Below are 26,041 nucleotides of genomic sequence, written 5' to 3' on the forward strand. Positions count from 1 at the left end.
AATTTTTGAACGTGATAATGTAAATATCCAATCGAAATTTTCCTTTCACAAAAATAATATTATAAAATTTTGAGAACAGTCCTAAGTATAACGCGGCAACACATCATTTATCCTGTTATTATTATTATATCGTGTAAGCTATATCCGCTAAATAATTAATAAAAATTCAAATAAATTCCATTTAAAAATAATGTTGAATTAAATGCTGACCAATTCTTTTTCATAACAAGTTTTAGGCGCACATCCAACGTGTGTTAACTTAAGTAAAATATTTAAACGAATATAAACGAAAGTACCCCACATGTAAAATTTATTTTATCATTAATGATGTGTTTTTTATCATTTATTTATCTATGTTTATTAACAATTTTAAAAATACAAAAACTATGTTTTCAAATACTATGATGATTTTTTTTTATACTCGAGTACCTAGAACGCTTCTTTTTTTCGCAAATATGAATTACCTTTTTTTTTGGTAAATTATTTAACAAATGATTATTTAAACATTTCGATGCATCTAAATTGAAATTCAAATGAATATTTACAAAGTTATAAAACTTTATGACACTATAGTGGTTCTACATATAATGTGATATAGAAATTACTTTTCCTAGAGTTCTGTTGTTGAATGTTATTGTTCTTATTTTCTGATGTTTATGTTACTTATTTTTTACTTATGTAATATTAATAATAATAAAATAAATAAAATCTAATATTTACTAGATAATTATGATCAGACAACTTTTTCAAATCATTATAGTCCAATATCTCTTAGCTTATTTCCATGATTTTTCAATATAAAATTTATATTATAAATATTATATTATCCTTAGAATTTTACGAATACTTTTTAAAACAGAAATAAAGTATTTTCAGATAAAAATAATTGTGGTATATAAAAAATTAAATTATTACGATTAATACGACCACTTGGTGTTTGCCTCTACTTCTCCTGATCCGCGTGAATGATCATACAGAAATGAAAAAAGTTCTGATTAAAAGTCATGCTTTTACATTTGATTTCGTGAATAGTTACAGTTTTTTAATGAAATTTTATGAAATATTAAAATTTTACAATGATTAACAATTGTACATTGTAACGAAAACGTACAAATTGAATATTTGCAAAAGCACAAATTTTTACCCATCAACCAACTTTGGTGTTTTAAAAAAAAAAAAAAAATGTTGCAGTATCTAAATAAATATTCATAAATATTGTATGGTTAATATATTAATATATCGTTAACATATTATTGTTGTCATTTTAAATTCAAAACTAGACTATGATATAATGTATACCTATTATAAAGTATACCTACGCACATGAGAAATACTTTATACTTTGCAGCCAATAAAATAATATTAATTATATAATAATAATCGTGTAAATTATTACAATTTCATACCCGGCTAAAATTTTAAAATAAAATTATTTTTTACAATGAGGAGCTCATATTATATATATACAATTTATTTATCTCTGATTAGTATCTGTTTGGTAAGGTTAGGTGGAAAAATAAACCATGCAAGCGTGCTCCTTGGAGAATGACAACTTATTAAATCGATAAGTATACTTTTTTTTTTTTATGCTCATGCTTCCATGTGTTGTCAATTTTAAAATTTTCCCTTGCGACTAGTATAGTTTAGCCATATTTTAATATGAAAAAATTATTACATTTCGAAGAAATAATTATTAAGCGCTAAAATAATTAATAATGATATTGAAATTAAAGTATTTACCTACTTAAAATTTTAATATATATTTTTAAATTATTCGTTTTTGATCTATTTACACATAAAAGATAACTTTTAAGTAATCAACAATATTAATTATTATCATACATACTTATACGTAAAACGATTAGTTTATAATTGTTTACTTACCTAGAAGGTAAATAAAAATTAATATTTCTTTATTATAATAATAATTAATTATTGTAAAATAATGTAAACAATAAGCATTCCGCTTAAAACGATAGAAGAACTGTATATAATATTAATTTATAAGGTATTCCGACTAGTTTAATAATAATTGAAAAGAAACATACAGTAGCTTTTACAATGATTTTAAATTTAGGTTCAAGTAACTGATTAATATTCAAAATCTAGTTATTTATTAATTTACTTTTATAACTGATCCCATAGTATGATTAAAAACAAATAACAAAAATCAAGTCTCTTCTTTTATTTAATTAATTTTTTTTTTTTTTTAATGCTATATATATTTCATGAAATAACATTGAACACTTAATATACTCGTAATATGATCAATTGAAAAAAAATTGAAGCGATATTACATAATTTACGATAGTACCTATCTACCACTTGATGAATTTTTGTAAATTATTGTAATAAATATAATATATGTAATCATAAACGTGTAATTGCAATTTCCATAATAATATTATTTTTACAGCAGAAAATAATTAATAGTTAATTTGAATATTTAATAATCAATTTTATCATCCACAGTAACCAATTTTTGAAACGGCACATCTACAATATATTATATTACCAATATAATAAATGTTTAATATAATATTAGACATTTATACTGTCACTTGTTTAATTTCAAAATCCTATAATTGTAGCCAGTTTAACGTATATTATTCCATATATTTTACTATGATTAAAATGTACAATTGAAAGAACACTACAATGTGTATTCGAGTACGTATAATATAGTGTCGTAGGTAGTCTTAGAACTTACGTTTCAATGAATTAACCGATTTTTATTTTTTTTGGCCGTTTTTTTCGACTCTTGAACAGTTTATATTGACTTTTTCACGCTTTTCCTTGACCTAGCTAATTGTACTATATTTTAATCACTACAAACATTAAAGTGCTTATTTTTTTATTCATGAATAAGTTGGGTTTTTTATATGGGCAATGCGACTTAAGTTGAGTTAACCCTCAATTGGTATTATCTATTATGCCATGTACTTATAAAATTATTTTTGAATAAAATTTGACCTAAATAATATATATTATGTACATTTTAAAGACAAAAAAAATTATTATTATTATTATTATGAGTAAATTATGTTTTATTAATTTTTTGATTGAAGTCTATTATATCATGGACTATCAAAAGTAAAAAGATAGGTTTTTAACGGTACTTTAATAAATGTTTAAAATATCTACAATTATTTGTACAAATTACATATAAATATGAAGTACTTGTGTTTTTCTTTTGATTCAACATATTTATTTATTTATTTATTTATTTATTTATTTATTTATTTTTATATGATTATAGATAATTTTATATTACAAACATAAAATAATAAATATTATTAATTTTATATAATAAGATATTTTTTTTTATGGTTTTAATAACTTACCATGAAATGGTAACATGATAATATAGTTATTATTAATTCTTATTTCTTAATTATTATTATTATTTCTTTTTTTTTTTTTTTATGGCAATGTATTGAGTTAGAATTTTGTAACAATAATATATATATATATATATTAAGGAATGAAATCACCAACAGTCTTAATCTTATCACTAAATTAAATATTATATATATTAGTGAACATCTTTGACTCAACGATGTCTACAGTTTCTACAGTTAAAAGTCAAACCGCCGAAAATTATTTTTATTCACAATAATATTAGACTTTATGCTATTGTGTGTATATATTTATATAAATTCGTGAACTCGCGTTCATTTTCTTATACCTACATATATATATATATATATAGAATGTCAACATAGTATTTTAAAAAACTAGATTACTGTAATAAAAATATTTAATATTCTGTTATTATGAAAGAAAAATTACACGCACTTCTGTTCGTGAAGATGAGGAAAGTATATTAATAGACGACGTTGTGGCCTCCAAATATAATCGGTATAATATACTTAACACTGCAGCAGTGGTACAAGAATTATTTTTTCTGAAAATTCAGGGCTCCCCCTTCCACCCCAAAGAAAAAAAATTACTAGCCTCCACACTACGTTCCAACATACGTAGTTACACCGACCGACCGTATGATACGTGCATCGCATTTTTCGGGTTACGTGCTTGGAGATTTTTTTTTTCCATTCTTTCTTCATTTTTTTCTCTCCTGTCTCTTGGCTTTGAAACAAAAATACGTGTACTAATTGAATCGGAACCCGTCGTGTATTTACGTTTTCTGGAATCGTCCCAAGTAAATCACAGCAGTCGGACCGTTGATTGACGCCGACCGTAGGCCGCCCGTGCCTGTCCTATTGCGTGTGCATTCGTTGCACCGTACCACCACCGACTAGCCGCGGTGGATGTTCGCGTACTATACAACAGTCGACGAAAGACTCATTTCGTCGATGCCGTGCTATATAGATGGTTTTTATATACCATGGTCGATGGCCGATCTGTATACCGGGTTATATGGTTAAAGCTTTGTGAGAACTATGTCAGTGAAATCACACTATTTGCCAGCTTTAAAAGTGTATACTTTTATTTTTATTTTTGCATTAGGTGACGGTGACTATACTGTCAACTGTTTTTTCCTCATTAAACTCGACTGAGCTATTTCAACGTTTTACAATAATTAATTATTAACGTTTTTATTTGTTCGTATTTTTTTGCGATACACACACACACACATATATTCGTATATTCGACTCAGTCCCGAAGGTGTATATTTTAAACTGCACTCGACGAGACGGTCGGAAGTGCAAATATATAATATATTATATTGCAACTGAAAATCCACCGATGAACATACATATTTAATGATTTTTTTATTTTGAATTTTTTTTCCTGCAGACGAGACGTGCATATTGTATACTATATTAATTAATAAATGCACATATACGCCGAGGGACTACAGTGTATACAAGGGAGAGGTGAATTGTTTGTTAAGTGTGATTGTATAATAATACGAATTTATTTCATATCTACTAGAATAAATATTCGGAAAAGTAAAAAAATTGAAAAAAAAAAAAACATTTATTTGATATTGTATTTTGGTTAGGTGTCAAATTGTGAGCAAATCACTATGATGATGTGCTACATTTCTATTCTCATCAAATAAAATCATTTTTACCGAAAACGATTCTAAACGGTTAGTCTAAAGATAAATTGTATGATATATAATGTATAGTTTTATTATATTATTTATTTGTATTGCTATTTTTAATTGATTTAACTTTTGGTAATACTGTAAGTTGAACTGATTTTGGCCAAAAAACCAATAAATGTATTATTCCGCTCTAGTGTTAGACATTATAGTTGATTTTACAATGAATAATGAAAGTAGGCGTCTTTAATAAAAAGCGATTAAAAATAAATATTTTTACAGTCAATACAATGATAGAGTTTTAATTTAACAAAAAACTAAATTGTTTTTTAAGATGTATTAGCTTATATAACCTATCTAACCTGAAAAGATTTACAAGCTGAAACTTTAAAGATACTTATAAATAATATCTATACCATATTCCGTTATGAGTCAAATACCGAGTTCATGTTATTATTGTTAGTATATAAAATACCCACAAAAAAAAAAATAAATAAATAAATAAAAGATAAAAACCCATAGTTACTTGTTTGGCTACAGTCCACGCGTGTACCTATATGTAACTGTCTGAAATTATTGTCATCGTTGACCCGACGATTTAAAAATCGTGTCTACGCCGACCACATAAAGGTCGTCATTTAAGGATTATGTATTATTACGCTTACGACAGTTTGGATTGCCGACTATAAAAAAAAAAAAAATACATTACTTATTATTTGCTTAGTTAAACACATGCCCGGCAAACCTATGACAGCAACGCGTTCAAAAAGTGTAATTAACGCACTAATAATAGTCTCGCTGTTGTAGGTGTAATTGTAATGCGTGCCTGTTTCTAACGAGAAAAATTGTTCTACAAAAGCCGGTCGACGATATGTCCACGTATTGTAATATTTAATTGGCATACGCCTTTTGCCATGCGGTCCGAACAATAGCTTCTTTTGTCCAAATAGATCAAAAATTACAAATTTCACCTTAAACAAAAAATGTATACGATAATTGATTGTTATTGCTTATTTATGGCATTTTTTGGTGTAATTTTAGAATTTCGGCGATAATTTGCTTGTGATAGTTGAAGATTAAGTTTTTTTAACAGCTAGAAACATCGATCTGCAATTAGATACTTGATATTATTTATAAACAAAATTACAGTACTGTATTTTGTATTTTATTTTATTAACACCGACATGACTCGGTTAAAAATCACGGATAAATATTAAGTTTGTACTATGTACCTATTGTACCTAAAGAAATTCGTATGAAAATTAAATCATGATTAATTATATTATGCAGTGTTTGGTTTAAAATTTCAAAAAACATAATTGTATAGACACACAGTTATAACTTATATAGTTCTACAATTTCAAATAAAATTGATTGAAAGATTTTTTTTTTTTTTATTTTATTCATCTACTGTACGTTTGCGTAAATTTGGTCAAAAATAAATCATAAAACCACAAAACCCTATATTTTATTGATATACAAATAATATACTTTTTTTTCTATACAAAATTTATACAAACGATCTTAGATTGATTACACGATAATAAATATTATATTTGACAATATAGGCGAACTTACTTCTTTAAAATAACTGTTTAAATACTCATAGTTCTAAAAGAGCTAATATGAAGTTTGGCTTTTATCCAATTTGTCAGATTAGTAAAATTGTATTCCTTGCTGTTCTAGGTTTTATTATACGTTGTACATAATTCAACGTCGTTTTTAAACACATCAAAAATGTCATAAAATGTAATATAATAATATTAGATATTGCAGAACGTAATTTATGATTACTTTTTTACCTAATCAAAAATTTAGATATAAAACGTATTTTTATTTGTGACACATCTCAAATTGTATATTGGAACAATCAAGTATATGAGTATTTTTTATCATACAATTGTACAATAATGATAATTGATAATAATAACAATAAAACATTTTTCTGTACATAAATATGTTTTATGCATTTTGTTTTTATAATTATGAATATTATTAGGTCATGACGAATAAAAATTGAAATAATATGTATATAATATTAATTATAATAATAATAATAATAAAATAAATAATAATAATATTATGTATTAATTGTTCAGCGGTGAGCGCTATGGCTTTAAACAAAATATGATCGACACAGAATAAAACATTTCGTTTTTACTTTTAATGTATTTTTCTATGGTCTAATATTGAATTGTAATTATTAAAACTTTAACTACAAACATATTCGTATTATATATGATAGCTGTAAGAACAATACTTAGGTATTACGACTAATTAAAAAAAAAGTATATAAAAGAATCAGTAAATATCTAAATAAAAAAATAACTAATAAAATTCATGTTATAAAGAAATTATTGAATATCAAAAAAAAAAAAAATAATAATAAATCAATAACCAACTCAAATTTTTAAATATAGACGGGCATAGAGTGGAAATACTGTTTAAAAATCTTATGCAGATGAACTGAAACAAATTTTATTGTATAACTCTTGGAAACAAAAACACTTATACATGGAATACACAGCAATTTCATGTTTTTCGCGATGATAATATTTTGTTTTCGAACAGTTTTTCATGAAAAGCTAACATTAAAACAATTGATTTCACGATTTATTGTCGAATAATGCGTGTGCTGTGTCGTCCGTGATTTCTGCAAACTCCAATTCACTTTTGGCTATCGAACATTGTTTTATAGTTTCACGTATTTTCTGTTTATTTTAATCAGTACATTATTTCCGATAAAGTAATTGCATTTTGTATCCGTCGGGACTTTGTTAAAAATACGAATAATACATATATATATATATTTAGGAAGAAAACAATCAGTGTAAAGTGGTTTCTCTTTAGGATATTATAACAAACAGGTGGCTAGGTGAAATACATTAGGTTATTTATTACGATATTATTTATGTTGACAATTTTCTCGTGTTGTGAACGTACAATAGGTATCGTGTGAAAAATAAGTGACCGATTTAGAAAACCGTCATTACAACGTACACACTATAATATATTATATACCAATATATAGATCTAAAAGAAAATTGCTTTATTTTTCTCTTCAAGTTCAATTGGTCCGATTTTGTTAGGAATCTATCGTTATATGTTGTTAAATTTTTTATATTATTGTTATATTCGAGTGTTAAGTAAAAGCTCTGTTATCTATTAATATATATATACATATTATACATAAATATTAATTCAAACCTAAAAGATTTCAAATATTTAAAAAATGTCAATAATTTTTAGGTAACGTAAACAAAAATTTGATGGAATCGTCTTAATTAATTAAAAATTATAGAGAAGTAACTATTAAAGGATATGTTGATTGTTAATTTATTAGCTTATTGTCTTAACTTTATATGTAAGCAATACCATGTTATAAAAATAATAATAATTAATTAGCATTATATTCATTATAAGTTATTAAAATGTTAATCATTTTATGTAAATTTTAACGACTTATTAGTGCAATAGTCAAGTCCTTGGGAATCAAGTCTTATATTCAACTGCAACTATAAAAACTGATTTATAACAGTACTTTACGTACATGCATGTTTTAATCATGTATTTTTTATTTATAAATTGATATTTTTATAGTTGCCACACCTATTTTCTTTAAAACTCCGTACTGTTTGGTCGGCCGATAGGTAGTTAAGATCAATAATATTGTGCATTAAGTCGTAGAAAATAATTCTCGCTGTTCTCGCTGTCTTGGATCTCTTGCTAAAACATGAGTGTATTATATTTGATGTTACTCAATTATATCGATTACATAACATTTTTGATGTCTATTTCGTATCCAAAAAGTAAACAAGTCAATATAATTAACACATAAAAGGTAATAATATAATAACAGTTGTTTAAACCTAAGTATAAATAAATGTATATTATCACCGTCGTCGTTTTTATAGGCGGGCGAAACATGTAAACGTCATGAAGTGATACTGTCTACAATAATATTATATTATATTATTACATGATGTTCTTGTATATTACCACCTGCATGTTACTAAGGTTTTCTATTAATTTGTTGCTGGTTAATTTTATAAACAGATTATCGAATTCGCGTGAGTTATCCACTAAAATTTCAACACATAATCAACAATTTTTTATTTATTTATTAAACTTTAAATGGTATAAAAATTAAAATAGTTGTTAATATTATAAATCAAAAGAATACTTCAGAATTCCAAAAATCGTTATTTTAATAAATTCATTATAAAAAGAAAAAATTAGAGTGAGGGTGCTTGCTAAATCACCTTATATATACAAGGGACTTGATCTACGCTGAAACAGATGTAATATGTGGATTTTTATTTTGAACTAAATGCATGAAAAAAACCCGAATAAACAAATACAAAATCAAATTAAAATGTCCTAAAAAAAAATAACATTTGTTTTAAAACAGATCTGTTGTGGTTGAAAAAAATATATTCTCTGGTCCACAAAACTTTTCTATCTTTTTTCGTGTATATTGTATATTATGTTTCAATACCACGTCGATCATAATTCCACGACGGACATATTATATCCGGCGACGATAAATCAATATTAACCTACGTCATGACCAGATTTCCTATAAATAACATTAAGAACAACATTTATATGGCTGAAATGTAAATAACGCGTATCGAACCTTCGCCGCCTTTGGACTTTTATCGGTCTCCTGATCTCCTGCGCGAGTACGTGACAAATCTGAATCGTCGACTCGTAAAAAACCACACTTTTACCACCGTCGATTGTAATAAACTAATAACTAATAATAATACGAATTGTAATAATACAACGATGTGTATGTATAATTGATTTGTACGTCATGAGTAATATACAACGATGGCGTCGTCGCGGCAATAATAATATAATTATTTATTAGCGATTTATGGTACTCGTATGAGCGTACGTGTGTATGGAACATGTTCAAACAATTATTTAAATTTGCAATATTATAATATAATGTTATACGTGTGTATATTATACAGCTTTGCCATTAAAATATCCAACTATAAATCGCCGGCACATATGTGGTAAATATTGTAGTAGAGAAAACGTGCCTAAAAATTGTAATTTCTTCGTACAAACCATATTTTAAGCGACGTACTAAAACTGCAATAATAGATAAATAGATAGGTACGTATTATCTAAATTATCCTGAAAAACACATTATATTATTATGATTAGTAATATTGCACTTATAATAAACCGATAAAAGAAACACACATCATTGTAAAATCAAAATATTCGTTATTCCACTCAGAATGCGAAAATAAAAATACTTCGTAAATTAATATTACGTAAATGATATCCTTAGAAATGTAAGTTGTTGATTAACTTAGTCTACTCAGAATCGTTATTCGTTGTGCACAAATTAACGACTAAATTCATATTTTATACATCTACAGTACATGGATCTCTACTAAATGAAGACCCACACTCGACACCAACACTATCATGCTTCATGCATCAAGTGAACAATTTCTACAAATTTTAATGTTTTATGACTTTTTGCGTTCTAAATTATATTTTATACTACTTACCTCTATTTCTCAATCCCACACTTTACAATAATATTCATGTATATAATATATTACGTATATTATAATATTTACTTTCACCAGCACTGGTGGTACCACATTCTCACCCGGAGGAAGGTAAACATATTATATTACTTATTAATGAAAAGATTCGTATTTTTTTTTTCTTCACGTTTCTATAGCACTGAAAGTCATGACGGCTTTGAAGAATGCGAAACGGTTCTGTTATACAAATACCGAGGTTATCGTGTCTGCAAAAGAAGACACAATACAGCAAGATTCGATTTTTGTTTGGATATAAATATATAGATTGATCAATACAAACAGCCGGATTTCATAATTTGTTCCAACAATGAATACTAATATTGTTTAATTACTATCAACCTAATAAAATATTGAAATTTAAAGTTATAATTTCAGTGGCATTAAGTTAAAGTATAAAAAATTTTGATAAGCTTAATATGTATATATAGAAATATATTATAATAATTTAATGCGTTGTAATAATACTATTTTGCCAATGAAAAAGCCAAAATGTAATAACTAGTGATAAGTTAACAACGATTCAAATTTTAAACTTGAATATAAAAAACAAAAACTATGAATACAAAACTGACAGTAGGAGGTACTCGTCACTTTGGGTACTCGAGATGTGCCAAGGCTTAGATTTGGGATACAGGAGACGTGATCGTCTGCGTAATAGGTATCATTACGTGTGTAGATCTACACGAATTGTGTCTGTGTCCCCGCCGTAAGTTTTAGGTTATTTTATTCTGTTATCGTAGCGACGATGGCATTATTATAATGACGTTATGAAATATCGTTATGATATATAAATATATAGTCGGGCAATCCTTCGCCACACACGATTGACCCTAAGTTCACCATGGTGTTGGTTACGGCGATCGCCCATCTATATTATTCATTTAAAGCATGTCATCAAAACTCGACCTATGATCACAAAGTTACCTATTCATGTATAGCTCAGTAGTAATTAAACGAAACAAAAACCATAAGCCCATTAAAATGTTTATAAATCGGCTTTACATCACGCCCTATTAAGGGAAAAATGACAATACTGAGCGAATCATCGTAATTTTTTTCAACATTATACGGCATCGGTTAAAGCTTAATAATTAAATATTTAATTAATTGATTAATTATAGAATGCGTATATTGCATATATTATTGTTTCCTCATCGATTGTAGTCAAATGGTTCAATTAGTTTGATCGGAGCTATGTTGATTTTACTATGATGTGTTTTTTTTCGTTGTGTGTGATGACTCCAAACTTAAGTTTACCACTGCAACCTATTATTACCCGATGGGGAACGTGGCTTGATGCCTCCTTATATTATGGTAAGAACTTTGACAAAGTCAAAGACGTTATCGACGCATTTAACCAAAATTGTGCAAAGTTTATTCAAAATGCACAACTATTATTTAATGATAACTCGATAAAAAATAAACTTTTGGTAAATCTATCAAATTTCCAATGTATAACAAACACCATCGCGTGTCTAATAAAATCGAGTATTAACCTTGGAAAAAGTGTAGAATTGGCGGAAAATAGTAAGTAACGTCAGTAACGATAATGAAAATTTTGCAGAGTTGTTACCAGAAGATATTTCTTTTTTTTCAAATAAGCACTTATAGTATTAATATTGTTATGATTAGCGCACACTCATTTTCAATAAAATAATAAGAACTGTTCGACATTTAAAACTATATTGAGCTTATAAAAAGTAAAGTTATATTCCTTAAAAAAAAACGTAGTATTCTCGTTGTATAACTATGATAATATTTAGTATAGCAAGTTGTTTTTTACAAATTAACAAAAACCGTCGGAGAAAATCGACTTTGTGAGTTTAAAATTACTGTATTGTGTAATACAGATGCAAATATAATATATCGAATAATTTAATATTAATTTTATAGTCGTATAGACACAGGTGGCAAGAGTATAATAATATATGATATCAAACGACTAATATAAGATATTTTATTCTTCCGTCTGGATGCTATATTTTATTCATTTTTTTTTTTTTTTTTTTGGCGAAAGCTGTTTGAAATTCGAATCAATTCAGACGAGAGACTGTAATCTCCATCATTTTACCCACGTCGTGTCAATATAAACAGAAGGCGGGCCATCCGCTCACGCTGTCAATTTATTTCGCAACAAATTTTCGAAATCATATTTGTTACTATTACGACGTTTCCGGAACGTTGCAATGCAGTATTATCATAATATAATTTATATATATGATGACAACTATTACTATGAGTACCCAAATAACCGAGGAGCGCATTCTGAATACATTTTCATTTCGAAAAAACGGTGGGCGATTCGTTTGTATATTTTTTGAAACGTTCCGGGCTAGTGCGGTAACGAAGATGAAGACGCATGCCCAAATAGTATGCAATATAACATTTTATTCTTATATAAGGTCGGAATACCAAATATACGCCCGTTTTCATTTTTTGTGCATTCATTATAATTCTGATTTTTAAAGAGTTTATGTATACTCAACGAACATTTTTTTTTTAAATATATACTGACTTCAATTTTATTTCAAATGACGGTTTTACACATACATTTTGTTTTTTAATGTGAACCATGCCATTTCTTGTTGTTAGACGTTAAAAAGAAAATTATTTTGAAAATGTTATGGCATTTTAATTAAATTTTAACAAGAAGGTAGTTTTCGAGTTATAATACTTTGTGTATTTATATGCATAACCTTCGATAATAACCGGTTTGGATAATTAATGATCTTATGTTTGAAAATTATTTTTAATATTTAACTACAAACTTTCATAATTTGTATACACATTTTGTAAGTTTAATATACTACAGAATAAATTAAACATATTTTATAAAACTATTTAAGGACTATAAAATTTAATAAGTTCAAATATTGTAATTACTCGGGATCTATTCGTTAGAATTTTGATTCAAATACTTTTAAATCTTTAAAAACGCTCTCTACTACTTAACAATTTACAAAAAAAATATAGTTCTCATTTTTTTTTTTCTTTTTTAAATATAGTTAGTTTTGTTTCTCTAAAATATACTGGTACAAAAAAAAAAAAAAAACTAAGAGTTCGAAAATACTATCAAAAAGTCAAAAAATAGTTAAAACGTGTAAATAATTAAACGTGATGAGAGTATTATGGATGGTTGTTATTAAATTATGTGTTTCTATATTTAAGGTTAATAAAATATCATCAAAGATATTTTTTAGAATTAATTATTTTCTATAAATAAAAACTTTACCAAAGTTATTAGGCACATACTTCATACATCGTATTTTGTTCCATCCTACCACTTCTTCGTTAGAATTGACTTTTTTTTATGAATAAACTATTTAGTAAGTAATTCTTTGAAGTTAAAAAAGTTGTGTTGCTACATTTGAATAACATTTATTGAAGGATTTTTTTTTGTACTGAACCAATCAACAAAGCCCAATCTCTAGGTAATTCAATGTCAATCATAGTCCTTTTTTTCTGTTTTTCAATGGCTGCATGAAAAATGTCAGCTTCCATGTGTATATGTCCCGAAATTAAAAATGTATGATGTATTATTAAGTTTTTCCTTTTTTTTTAAAGTTACTATTATGTATAAAAAAATTGTGGTCATATAAATGTTTTTATTTTGTCCTGGACAACAATCACTATAAAATATTATTTCTTTGATATCATTGGATTGCTCTATTTTGCCATGTATGTATTTATAAATACAGGATGCAATTTCCTGGCCACCACAAGATACTTGAGTTTCAATCCTTAAATAACAGTATGATACATTTTATTTCCACATGTTTTATATATAATTAAATGACGTTTGTAAAATGAAAGACCACTTGATAATGATGGTGTAGCCAAACATTTTTACAAATCAAATGATACTGTAAGTATTTTTTTTGTTAATTTTACTTACAGCTTTATAATTTTTTTCCTGGTAGGTCATATCTGCCATTTTAAGATGTTAATCTTTTTCTTTTATTGCATCTTGTACTTTTTTATCTACAGCCGAACACTAGAAAATGGTTTATAATTTATCACATAATTGACAAGTGTCATTGCTAGGTTTTTTAAATGCTAAATTGAACTATTCCACAAATATTTTTCTATGCACTAATACACTAAAAATGTTAAAAAATGTTGAAAATATTTTTTGAATCCTGATCTAAAATGTTATGGTTATTTTCTACACAATGTGTCTTATAAAGTTGGTACATTTTACTAATTAAAAGATTAGGATTCAAAAATGTACCAACTTTATAAGACATATTGTGTAGAAAATAACCATAACATTTTAGATCAGGATTTAAAAAATATTTTCTTGAAGTATCATTTCATGAATAGTAACTATTATTAACAGGAAAAATTTTTATATGGTTTCTAATGTCTTTATCTTCATCGGGTGCTTTTATATGATTCAAGTGATGTCCTCTACCATCAGTTAAACATACACTAGAACCAATAGAGGATTTTTTTTGTTTCAATAACCCTTATTTTTTTTTTTTTTTTTGCTAACATTTAATGTATTTATAAACATTACTTGACATACTTCTATTTTTTCATTTTCTTTGATCAAGAAATATTTTTTTTTTGTAAATTTCCTTCTACTGGGAGTATTGTTATATATTTTAATACGTTCAGTTTTTACTTATTTCTTGGACAGAACTTGATAGAAATTGGCTTTGGCCTTCTAATATAAGTGAGTGGTAATTTTGAAATATGATTAATCTTTAAGCATAATTTATTTTGTCAAAACATTTTCGTTTACATGAACATAGTAGTTTCATTACTTTAGCAGGAATCACTTTTCCCTTCATGGTTATATATTCTTTGCCTTGCATCTTTAGTTTTTTTCGTGATATTTTTAACCCAACCCTCAGGATTTCTTTTGCGTTTTCTGCTTTGAACTTCAACTTTTTTTTTTACCTCCACCTTTCAAATTTTGAATATTAGATTGCACAAAACCATTAGGCCCAGTTACTTCAACTTCATCAATAATATTACTAATATCCCCATACTGCATTGGAGTGTTAAATACATTTAAAAATACATCTTGAGGATTTATATCAGATAAATCTAAAGAATATTTTAATAAAAAATTTATTTTTAACAAATTTACTCAACCTATAACTACATTTTATTACCATTGCTATTAATTACTCCTATTATTATTTCTTTCATCATTTGAAGAATTTTCACTATTAATTGTGTACAAAGAGGCCAATATTCGTTATTTGAATAATTATATTCAATGGAAGTACTATCACTTTCTGAGTTATTTATTAGTTCTAGACTTAAATTAAACATTATAAATAGGCAATTTAAATAATATTATTTTCATCATATTATACAATGAATAAATTTATAGCTTTTAAAATAATAATATACCTTTAACATTTTTGCATGTTGCAATTAGCCGTTTTGATCTGTTATTCATTGTGCTATACTAAATAATTAAAATATTGACTACACCAGTACTTACTATAAAATGTTTTAAGTTTTTTACATTAACTACTTACATTGTTTAATGATATCTTATAAATTTATGATAATAATAATATTTGACTGCAAATTAGACATCATAATATTACTATTAATTATTATAGTAATTTTTATCATTATTAAAATACATTAGGGCCAATTACCAAATATAATTTATTTTATTTTAATTGTAAAAGGGCCAATGCTCACATAAGTCTTAAAGAATTTTAATTTTTGTTATATTTAAAATAGCTGAAGTCTGTTTAGGTCTTTTTGATATTACAATAAAAATTTTTCTAACAACATTGATCTAATGATTATTGAGATACGCCCTTTTATCACTAAAAAACCGTATATAATTTTTAAGTGATTTGCCATAAAACTCATTTTCACCAAAAAGTGAATTTTGCTCTTTTTGACTCAAGCCCCAGAATTATTGTTATTTAACTACAATTATTATTATGTAATTACTAAAACCTGTCACAGTTGCTATAAATTATAATAATATATTATATTCCTGTATGACTAATTCGGTAGTCACCGAATGACTGATATTTTGTAAGACGATTTTATTTTAAAATCTTTACATCTTATTTTGTACGTTATACAATTATAAAATATAGCATAACGTTTTGTAATTACTGTTACATTCAGGCCTGGCACCACTATAACTACTATAGCTTTTAAAAAATAATTTTCATTTTGTAACGTATAACATAGTGATAATTGCAGCACAACGCTGTCTGCAACATTGATGTATTTTCATTCCAAATAATTATTGCTTAATGATCATTATTGATCAATTAATAAGTTTTATTTTGCTTATAAATTATAAAATATGCATTATTTAAAGTATGTTAATTGTATAATGAATCATAATATATTATAGTCATCATAAAAAGATATATAAATGTTATCGTATTTAAATTTAAATTTAATTGAAACAATACTACTGTACACTAAGTTAATTAGTTCTATAACGATTTATCGGGTTCAATATTATTGTACGTCCGCTTATTTAAAACTAGCTTTCAAAATTGAAAACCTTTAACAATTCCGCAATACAATATCGTCACATACAACACATCATATAATATTTTGCTCAAAATCCTTTTATATTGTTTACTTAATTTATTATAAGATCATTAAAACTTGAACATATTTAATCATTCTAATGCAGGTCATAAGTATAGATTTTTATTTGAATTGTATTGACATTTGTACACTTAAATGGTTCACAATTTAATTGTAACTTTATTATAATTCGAGTATTTTCTGTAGAAATATATATTTTATTACTTTAAGCCCTTTAAAAACTTCTGGGAGTTTAAAACGATTAAAAATAAAATAACTTTGAGTTTTGTCGAAAAAACTTATGCAACAACTAACAAATTCTACCCCATAATATACACACCATATATTCTGTATATGTATAATTATTATTTTTGTTCTTTGGAGTATAACATTTCAAGTTTACCAATATAATTAATTAGTTTGAAAAACAAAGAAAAATTGTCTCATATAAATATATAAAAACAAAAAATACGTTTTTTCTTGATTTTTAACCATCTAGATGTGTAGGGTGGTTTTTTTTATTTAACAATACTCATTATTTCAAAATCTTTTAACATTTTGAAAATATTTTTTTTACATGATTTTCAATGCAAATAAAACAATATATTTTTTAAATTTTTTATCACTATCATTGCTTGTAACCGTAGTTAATGATTGATAAGTATTTAAAATTAAATTGAAATGAGTAGAATATTACAAGAATACCTCGAAAAATATTGGGTTACTATACTACTCCACTCACATAAACATTAAATACTTAATTCATAATGTACTCTTCTAAATTTTGATTTATATGTATCAAAATATTCCAAAAAAAATCTGCATCCAAATGTGAAATTAAAGATGTATATTATCATTCAAAAATTAAAAAACTTAAAAAAAATATTAACAAATATTATTTTATTTTAATCGTCAATTATGTAAAGAAAAATATTTTTTTAATGTTTGTAGATTTTGAAATATTGAGCATCGTTCAATAAAATAATCACTTAGTGTATAATACATTTATTATAGGTTTTTTAAATGACTTACTTAGTCATAACAATAAATTATACAAATTTTTACACATGACTTTATTTGCAGTGTACTATTCAAAGTATTATAAAATTTACATTATCATCGTTTGGAAACAAATTTTTCTGAGTCTTTTGATAAAACCCACGTAAAAACAGAGTAAAAATCGTATTGTAGCCACTATATCATTAAATTATCGTAAACACACATCAATATTAATTATATTATATTTAGTATTATTTTAGTGTCATACAACTATTATACATAATTGTCGTGGGTACATCATATTAACATTACAATGTTTGATTTGCGATTGCCATGGCATATTATAATACGTTATTATGATAAGTATGGCAAAATTAATTTTTTTTATTTATTCCACAATCACTTATCAATCAGGTCGTTTTGAAAATAAAAAATTTTCTACAGGTTTGTAAAATTAAATAGTTAGTACTAAATTGGTTTCCGAGCTCCTCATGCCAATGACCTAACCTAAATTGACTGTCCTAAGTCTATATTTTTAATTCAAATCTGAAAAATGTCTCTATAATTAGATAGGTATATAAACATAAACCTAAAATGAACCTAATAAAGCTCAGCTTAATAAAATAAATTTTTCAAACGAGAACCAGTTCGGCCAAATAAGAATCAATTTAGCAAAAATTAATATTAGCCATAAAGTCGTTAAAATGGTGACTTAGTGTTATAGGTCTACTGAGGTTTTTGCGTTCTAACGGTCTATAAACTATTATCCGAAGCAAAAATTGTTATTTTCGAATACTTAATATTAATTATATAGTATAAATATATTCTAAAAATATTATTACTTACACCATGTGAAAAAAATTAAAATACTTGGCCATTAGTAAGTATAATAAGTATAATAGGCCTGTGGGTAGTAAGTATACGTCAATCAGTTTTGGGTTACTATATTATAATACTATAATAATAACAGTATGTATTTTTAAAAGACATAACATTTCGAAAATAATTATTTTAAAACAATTAATTAGTGAGTATAATGTACAAACACACCAAATATTTATGTACTTTACTGTTAACGTCTAATGATTTGAGGACTTTACTTCATAGCTGTCTAATACACGTCATAAACATGAATATGTTTTTGTTGATTTATCATTTGACCTATAGGTAGAAGCATAAAGTAATATACGTTCTAAAAACATCTACAACTAATGCTTTCTAATTACATCAGAAAGTTGAAAATGAATATTTAAACAACACATTATATTACGTCTTGTTAATATATAATCGTAAAACAATTAATGAAGTAATAATGTAAATAGCAATTTTAATTAATATTTATTTTCGGTTGATAATAAATTTGTTCAAAGAAAGCTTAAAAATAAAATAACCAATAATTATTATCGCATGAATTGCGTGAATGTATCCGCCACATTTTCAGTGAAAATAAACAACGATGTGTAATAATGTGAAATAATGGTTTACGCTGTCGATGTTTAAATCGGATCGTGCATACTAATTATTTTAATTATTCGATGTACAAGCCCACACAACGATCGGTTTTATTTATAATTCATTATAAATACCACTATACGCCGTGTTAACGTAAACGCTGTATAATAAATGCGATGATTATGACAGCGACGGCGATGGCGTCGAGTAATAAACATATTATTATATTATCCAAAGTCAACTGCAGGCTAGGGATTTGAAGATTTTTTTGCTTCAGGGTAGTTACACATTTAACGTAGCAATCAATTTACGGCTCATTGCAGCAGCGAGCAGATCTCCAAGCCGGCGCCATGCACACAACGACGGGTCAACGCGGTGTTTTATTACAGAGCGACTTTGGCAACGGGGCAGACGACTTTTCAAATTTGCATACTATTTGTCTAGAAGAGCGAGATTTCAGTTTTCGAGGAACGAGCGCCGTTACATGCATATAATATTTTGGATTTACATATTATTCAAAGCCGATGGTATATCTCTGTGCACGTACTGCAAACTCTCGACGCCACACACGTATATTTATAGATTAGTAGCGCGTTGTTAATCACTGTGTAAACCGACTTCCTGGTTGATACATTTAACCTGCCTATACATTATAACATTTATAACGAGTGAGACGTTTGAAACAATAACATTTACCTTAACACTACACTGCACACGTCACGTTCAATATTAATAATATTTTGACTGACGGGTGGTATGACATTGATACGTCGTCACTCGTCGGGCCGGCCGAGGTTTGACGATTTTCCAGCGATTTCTTTTTTTTTCTTTTTCTTGCGATTCCCCTGAGCCTCCGGTTGAGTGCGACGATGAACGATGACGATTGTGGTCGAGACGTCGATTAAAGGTGGTATTCTACGACTGTGTTTACGTGCGTCGGACGTTTTAAATCAACGTCAAGAACAGAAAAAGTTGTTTGTAACATTTGTAGAGTGAAAATAAGCTCCACCGGAACTGACGTTAAGTATTCTGTTTGCAGAGTTAATAAATGAGAATCGTATCTACATAGCGTTCGTGCAGGTTTTTCGATACCGTCAAATTTGAAATAATAAATGTAAATTTTTTTTTAAGTAGTAATTGATATAAAATTGATTATACTTCAGTTTTTTTTTATTTTTATTTATTCAACTGTATAATATTTAAATAAACTATGAAATAAAATATTAACATGCTGTAAGTATCCATGTATTATCACAACTACATGACCAGAGAGCGAAAAATATCACAGGCAACGTCAAGCATTACTGCAGTAAAGCTGTTTTAAATTTTATGATGCAGTTCATGTTCAAATATTATTTTTTCGTCATTAGTACCGATTTTATCATAACAAAAAATATGTATATATTATTATTTTTTATTATAATTATATCCTATTTTATTTTCCTAGAAGTTATAACTAAAACGTAGATACTCGAGATAAGTGGATATTATTTTTATGATTGGTTATCTTCTGTAAATACGTATGCATATAGGATTCTTAGAAAAGAATAAAGTTCGAAAAAAAAAATATGAAAATTGTCGCTTAAGGCTTATTATCGACCAGGATTTACACATAGGGTTAATACAAGTATTTAGGTAAAATATTATAGACCATTACAACTTTTGGTCTCTTAGCCACAGATTGTTTGCGTATATTTCTAGGTACATTCAGTCTGTCGTCTTTAAACAGCCATTCGTTAAAACTCCGCGTGGATGTATAATAATAATTTTCAACATCATCACTATCGTCGTATAATAATATCACAAGATGCGCAGGCTTTAATGACCACACACTTGCGAGTTTGTCGTTCGCGCGTGTTCACATAATAGAATACGTTATATTATATCAGTCGACCGCGATCGCGACTTAAGCGACATAAACGAGCTTTGATTGATGAGGGTGCACGAAACACACGACTCGAGACTAGAAAATTACACGGTTGCTGAAGGCGGTGGCGTGTTAAAATGTGTATAATATAATAATATTATATTGTTTTGATGATCGGCGGGAGCATACGGCAACGACGACGATGGCGGCGTTTCGGCGATAAGAACACGTCGTAACATCTATCGCCAGAATCGAGCGCGTCGAAAGATTTATCAAAACTAATAATAATAATAGTATGCCGTCACGAAATTACAATGAAAAAGCGCTGCTGTTTATCCTAATACTGTACACGCTATTACTAATACCTATCGAAAACATCACGAAATATAAATAATATATTTCATTGCTGCACATTAATAATAACGTTATATTATTATTATTATTATTATACAACATCGCTGCGAAATACAATAATAAAATATAACTGACTATAGTAGGTAGATTTACACCATAATTGATTCAAAGTATATATATGACATGTGTAATATTTGCATCGAATCAAGTAATGATGAATATTAATTGTAATTTCCAACAAATTTTTAACCGTTTTTGTTGTTTTTATTTGAAAATCTCGCCGGAAATCCTACACCCTAACAATACGTTATTAAAACCAGCCGACGTTGAGTTAAATTTTATTAATTATAGGTTATATACTATATTTTTCTACCCGTGTTTTAAACGCTTAAAACAATAATTTTCAGTTGCGTGCGATTGATGCGTTTTGCACACCTTAAAAAAGAGGTCTGCGTCGTACGCCTATGATCAGTGCTTACACGCGTTTGGAAACAACATGCCTGCGAATATAACTCGCGAAATAGAGAATAACTAGTAATTATTAATATGTCAAATATCAATGTTAAGCATCGAGCAAGATAAAAAATTTATATTGATTTTCCATACGAAATAAAGCACATTGTTGTAGTGGTACTTACGCCGTATATAAACGTAGTCACGTAGATTACTATTCGCATTATTTGGTCGTATAGGTAAACATAAACTGCGTATCGCTGTCCGTAGACGATGCGGTTACAATTTGGAAGGTCGAATTTGTAGGAACCGCGATAAAAAATGTCGAAATCGTGATGAAGACGAACGAAACATTTTGTGTAATTTAAAAATGTATGAATTTATATAATATGTATATATTATTTTATATTTATTTATATTTTCCGTGAGTTACGATCGTAAAAACGTATAATTTACTTTCATAAATAATATTTCGTCCATCAGCACGATTAGATTGCAATCATATTACCCGTACATTATAATAGCTAGGTGTAGGTATATGTCTACAACCTGCCTTCTTTACGAAGCAATTTTTTTTTTTTTTTTTTGAATCTACGAAAAACATATCATGCAAATTAACATTTTGTAGTTATACGCTATTTGCTCACCAAACACTAAATAAATTTAAATACAAAGATTGTTGTAACTATTGTTGTACGACCTCGACAAACCTATAGCAAGTATAGACTATAATAGATATGCAATAGCATTATCTATATTGCTATTTTATATATCATCTTTAGATATTTATAATATAGTAGCTTTATTAACGTATAATATCGGTTGGTCTTAATATGTATTATATTCTATTGCATGTATTTGGAAATTATATCGCAATGCGTTTACTGTATTGACCTACACATACGGTGATATATGTTGAAGGCTTAAAGAGGGGTGGAAGGTAATTTATCCTAGCCTATGATATTTGTAGAGAATTCTTACCTCCTCTCCCACACTCATCAAATCACTCCCCAGTTTGAACAATTAATATTTTTACTTTCTCCGGCTAGAGAGTTTAAAATCATATATGTCTGTAGTAGAAACGTAATTCCGTAGTACAAAACTCATGGCTATAATTATTATTATAAAAATATGATAAATTAATATTTTTGGCTTATTATTATCATAACGATAATAATATAATACTGTCAATGTATAATTACAATCTTACGATATTTATTTTAAGGGTGATTCAACTGTAAGACTTCTCCTTAATTATTATTTTTAGTACTGTTATCAATGTCACGGTGTTTTTTTTTTTTTTTTTTTTTGACGAATTTGTTTTTGGTGTATGAAAACAGATTGTAAAATATTCAATTAACCAGTAAATAAAGAACAAAAAAAAAATAAAACTGTAATTATATTCAATCATTTTTTTTCTTTAGTTAATTTAAAAAGTAAAATTCTGTTCAAATTTTCATAACTAAAATAATCACAGTTCGTTATTACTTGTTATTTTTTGTTTGTCGGTCATCAACCCTTTTACAATAATTCAAACAGACACTAATGAGATCGTTAAAAAACGCGAATTTTTGTATTTTAATATTCTTGATTAGATTTTGATAGTATATATTATATATATTTGTACACAATCATTAAATTTAAAATGAGTATAACGTTTCAAAAACGTTTTTACGTATTACATATACATAGAGAGGTATTCGATACAAAATACGGAAAACAAAAGATATAACCCCCAAAAAATATATATACTTGGTAAAAAGCAAATGTTTTGCTATACTATTATAATATCTTATAAATTATAACATTATAGTGTATAATATTTAAATATTGTGTTATGCTCAACTACGTACAATAAATAACCATTTTTATTATGAATAAATTATAATTATGCACGTGTTATCAATTAAATGGTACTAAATAAAAATATTTGAAAAGTACAAAAAACAACTTAAATATCAAAAAATGTTGTACCTACAATTATTTATATAATAATAACTATATTCCTTACTCAAAAAAAAAAAATTTGTATTTTAAAAAACTGAAATAACTGTTCTAGTGAATTCATCTTTGAATAAATTATATATTTTAATACCCAAATGTTGATAAATAAATTGATGTTTTAAATGCTCTGAGAAAATATAGTTCACTTCATTTATATAGTTAGGTACCTACATATTACCTATTTATACATTTATCTATAAGCAATTTATTAAATAAATACAAAAAAAAAAAAAATTTAATTACATTTTGTTTACCAAAATTTTATTTTTCTCCATGAATTGTTACATTATTTGTAACAATAACCAACTAAAAACATATATTCAAATAATTATAAATCTTTTCTCTAGAAAATTATTTTTTCCTAGATTTTAATAAATTAAATAAAAAAAATCTATTAAAAATAAAATAATTCAGTTTTTAAAATTTACAATACGACTAATTTATTGTATTTGAAATATGCCAAGTTAAAATACTAAACATTAATTAAATTGAAGTGACATTTTTTTTTTTTTTTTTGTTACAGGTAAGAAATTATGAAAATTTCATCGTTGGATCCCAGGAAAATGTCACGTCGTACCTCGAAATTCCGGTATGAGATATTATATAAAAAATTATAGATTTTATTAAGTGCACGCGATACGGATGACGACATTCGTAAATAATTTGATTTGTAATAATATTGTCATGTGTTATCGTTTGTATTTCTCTTCTACTATTACAATAATTTATCCAATAGTGTTTTAATAGGTTATAATATAATATATAAATATTAAAATGAAATTCATAAAAATCCACTGTTTATAAAAACACATAGTATTTGAGTAATAGGTATTTAATTCTATCATTAGAATATTACAGATTATTTTTTTTAAATAAATTCCCCAATTAAAACTTTTAATGAGTTTGCTTCTTATAATATTTTTACGATTACAGTAATGTATATGGTATAAAAACTAAACACGCATTAATACACAGGCACATCAACGCCGATCACGTACCTGTTATACGATTACGATAAAAAAAAAAAAACAACTGTAATCATGCGTGTGGTAAAAAAAAAAAAGAAAATGTTCAATTCGTTTAAATTGTGTTAAGTAAAAAAAATATAAAAATAATACTATAAAATATACTGTTTCGCACGTCCTTTAGTTTTGAGATGTGAACTCACGTTCTGTATCGATGGTTTAGTAAAATAACAGCATTTACCTCAAAATTGTCATCGCCGATTTTTTTGTTAATTTATAACCCAATGATGCTGACGTGCATAAATATTTTCTATAAATTTGCATAAATAGTATTCTAAGTCTAAAACATTATTCAAGTCGAACAAGTTAATTGATTCAGCAGTTCAATCGACGTAGAAATTTACGAAATATATTGTAGTGTTAAATAGCAGTGAAATTTTATTTTAACAGGTTGAATGTCAAAAAGTGTTATATCAATTTTTTTCACGTAGCCAATGAGCCACATATTTGGATCTCACATTAGCCAAAGAAAAAAACATTTGTGATCCATTTTGGGATCTCACTAACATTTCTCGTTAATAACTGAGATATCGAATCGGGTCTCATATATCTCAATAATTTAAACATATAATTAGATTCTATCGTGTTTCTTGTTTTATTTGGTAGTTTTACTGAAAAATTATCATCTTTAGACGATTTATTATGATTTTTTTTTTTTATATCCTATTGAAATAACCTTTAATATCCTTTTAGTTGACTTAATTATTATTTATAAAATTTTAATGAGTAACACAAAAGTGAATAGTATGGATAGTAGGAA

The 26,041-nt window shown here is 26.4% G+C and overlaps 1 protein-coding gene across 2 annotated transcripts in view; it reads left to right on the plus strand.

Annotated features, from left to right (window-relative positions):
* The window catches only part of LOC112603744 (RNA pseudouridylate synthase domain-containing protein 2-like), a 397,666-nt gene that overhangs the window by 273,259 nt on the left and 98,366 nt on the right, over window positions 1-26,041 (plus strand). The window contains exon 3 of one of the 2 annotated variants that reach the window (XM_025352469.1): window positions 24,780-24,845. The exons of the other annotated variant lie outside the window; for it this stretch is intronic. Coding sequence (XP_025208254.1) covers window positions 24,780-24,845 — 66 coding nt within the window. The remainder of the gene's footprint in view (window positions 1-24,779; window positions 24,846-26,041) is intronic. 2 annotated transcript variants of the gene reach the window in all.

This window comes from Melanaphis sacchari, unplaced genomic scaffold (genome assembly GCF_002803265.2).
Source record: "Melanaphis sacchari strain LSU unplaced genomic scaffold, SCAv2.0 Contig110_pilon_pilon, whole genome shotgun sequence".
Lineage (NCBI taxonomy): Eukaryota > Metazoa > Arthropoda > Insecta > Hemiptera > Aphididae > Melanaphis > Melanaphis sacchari.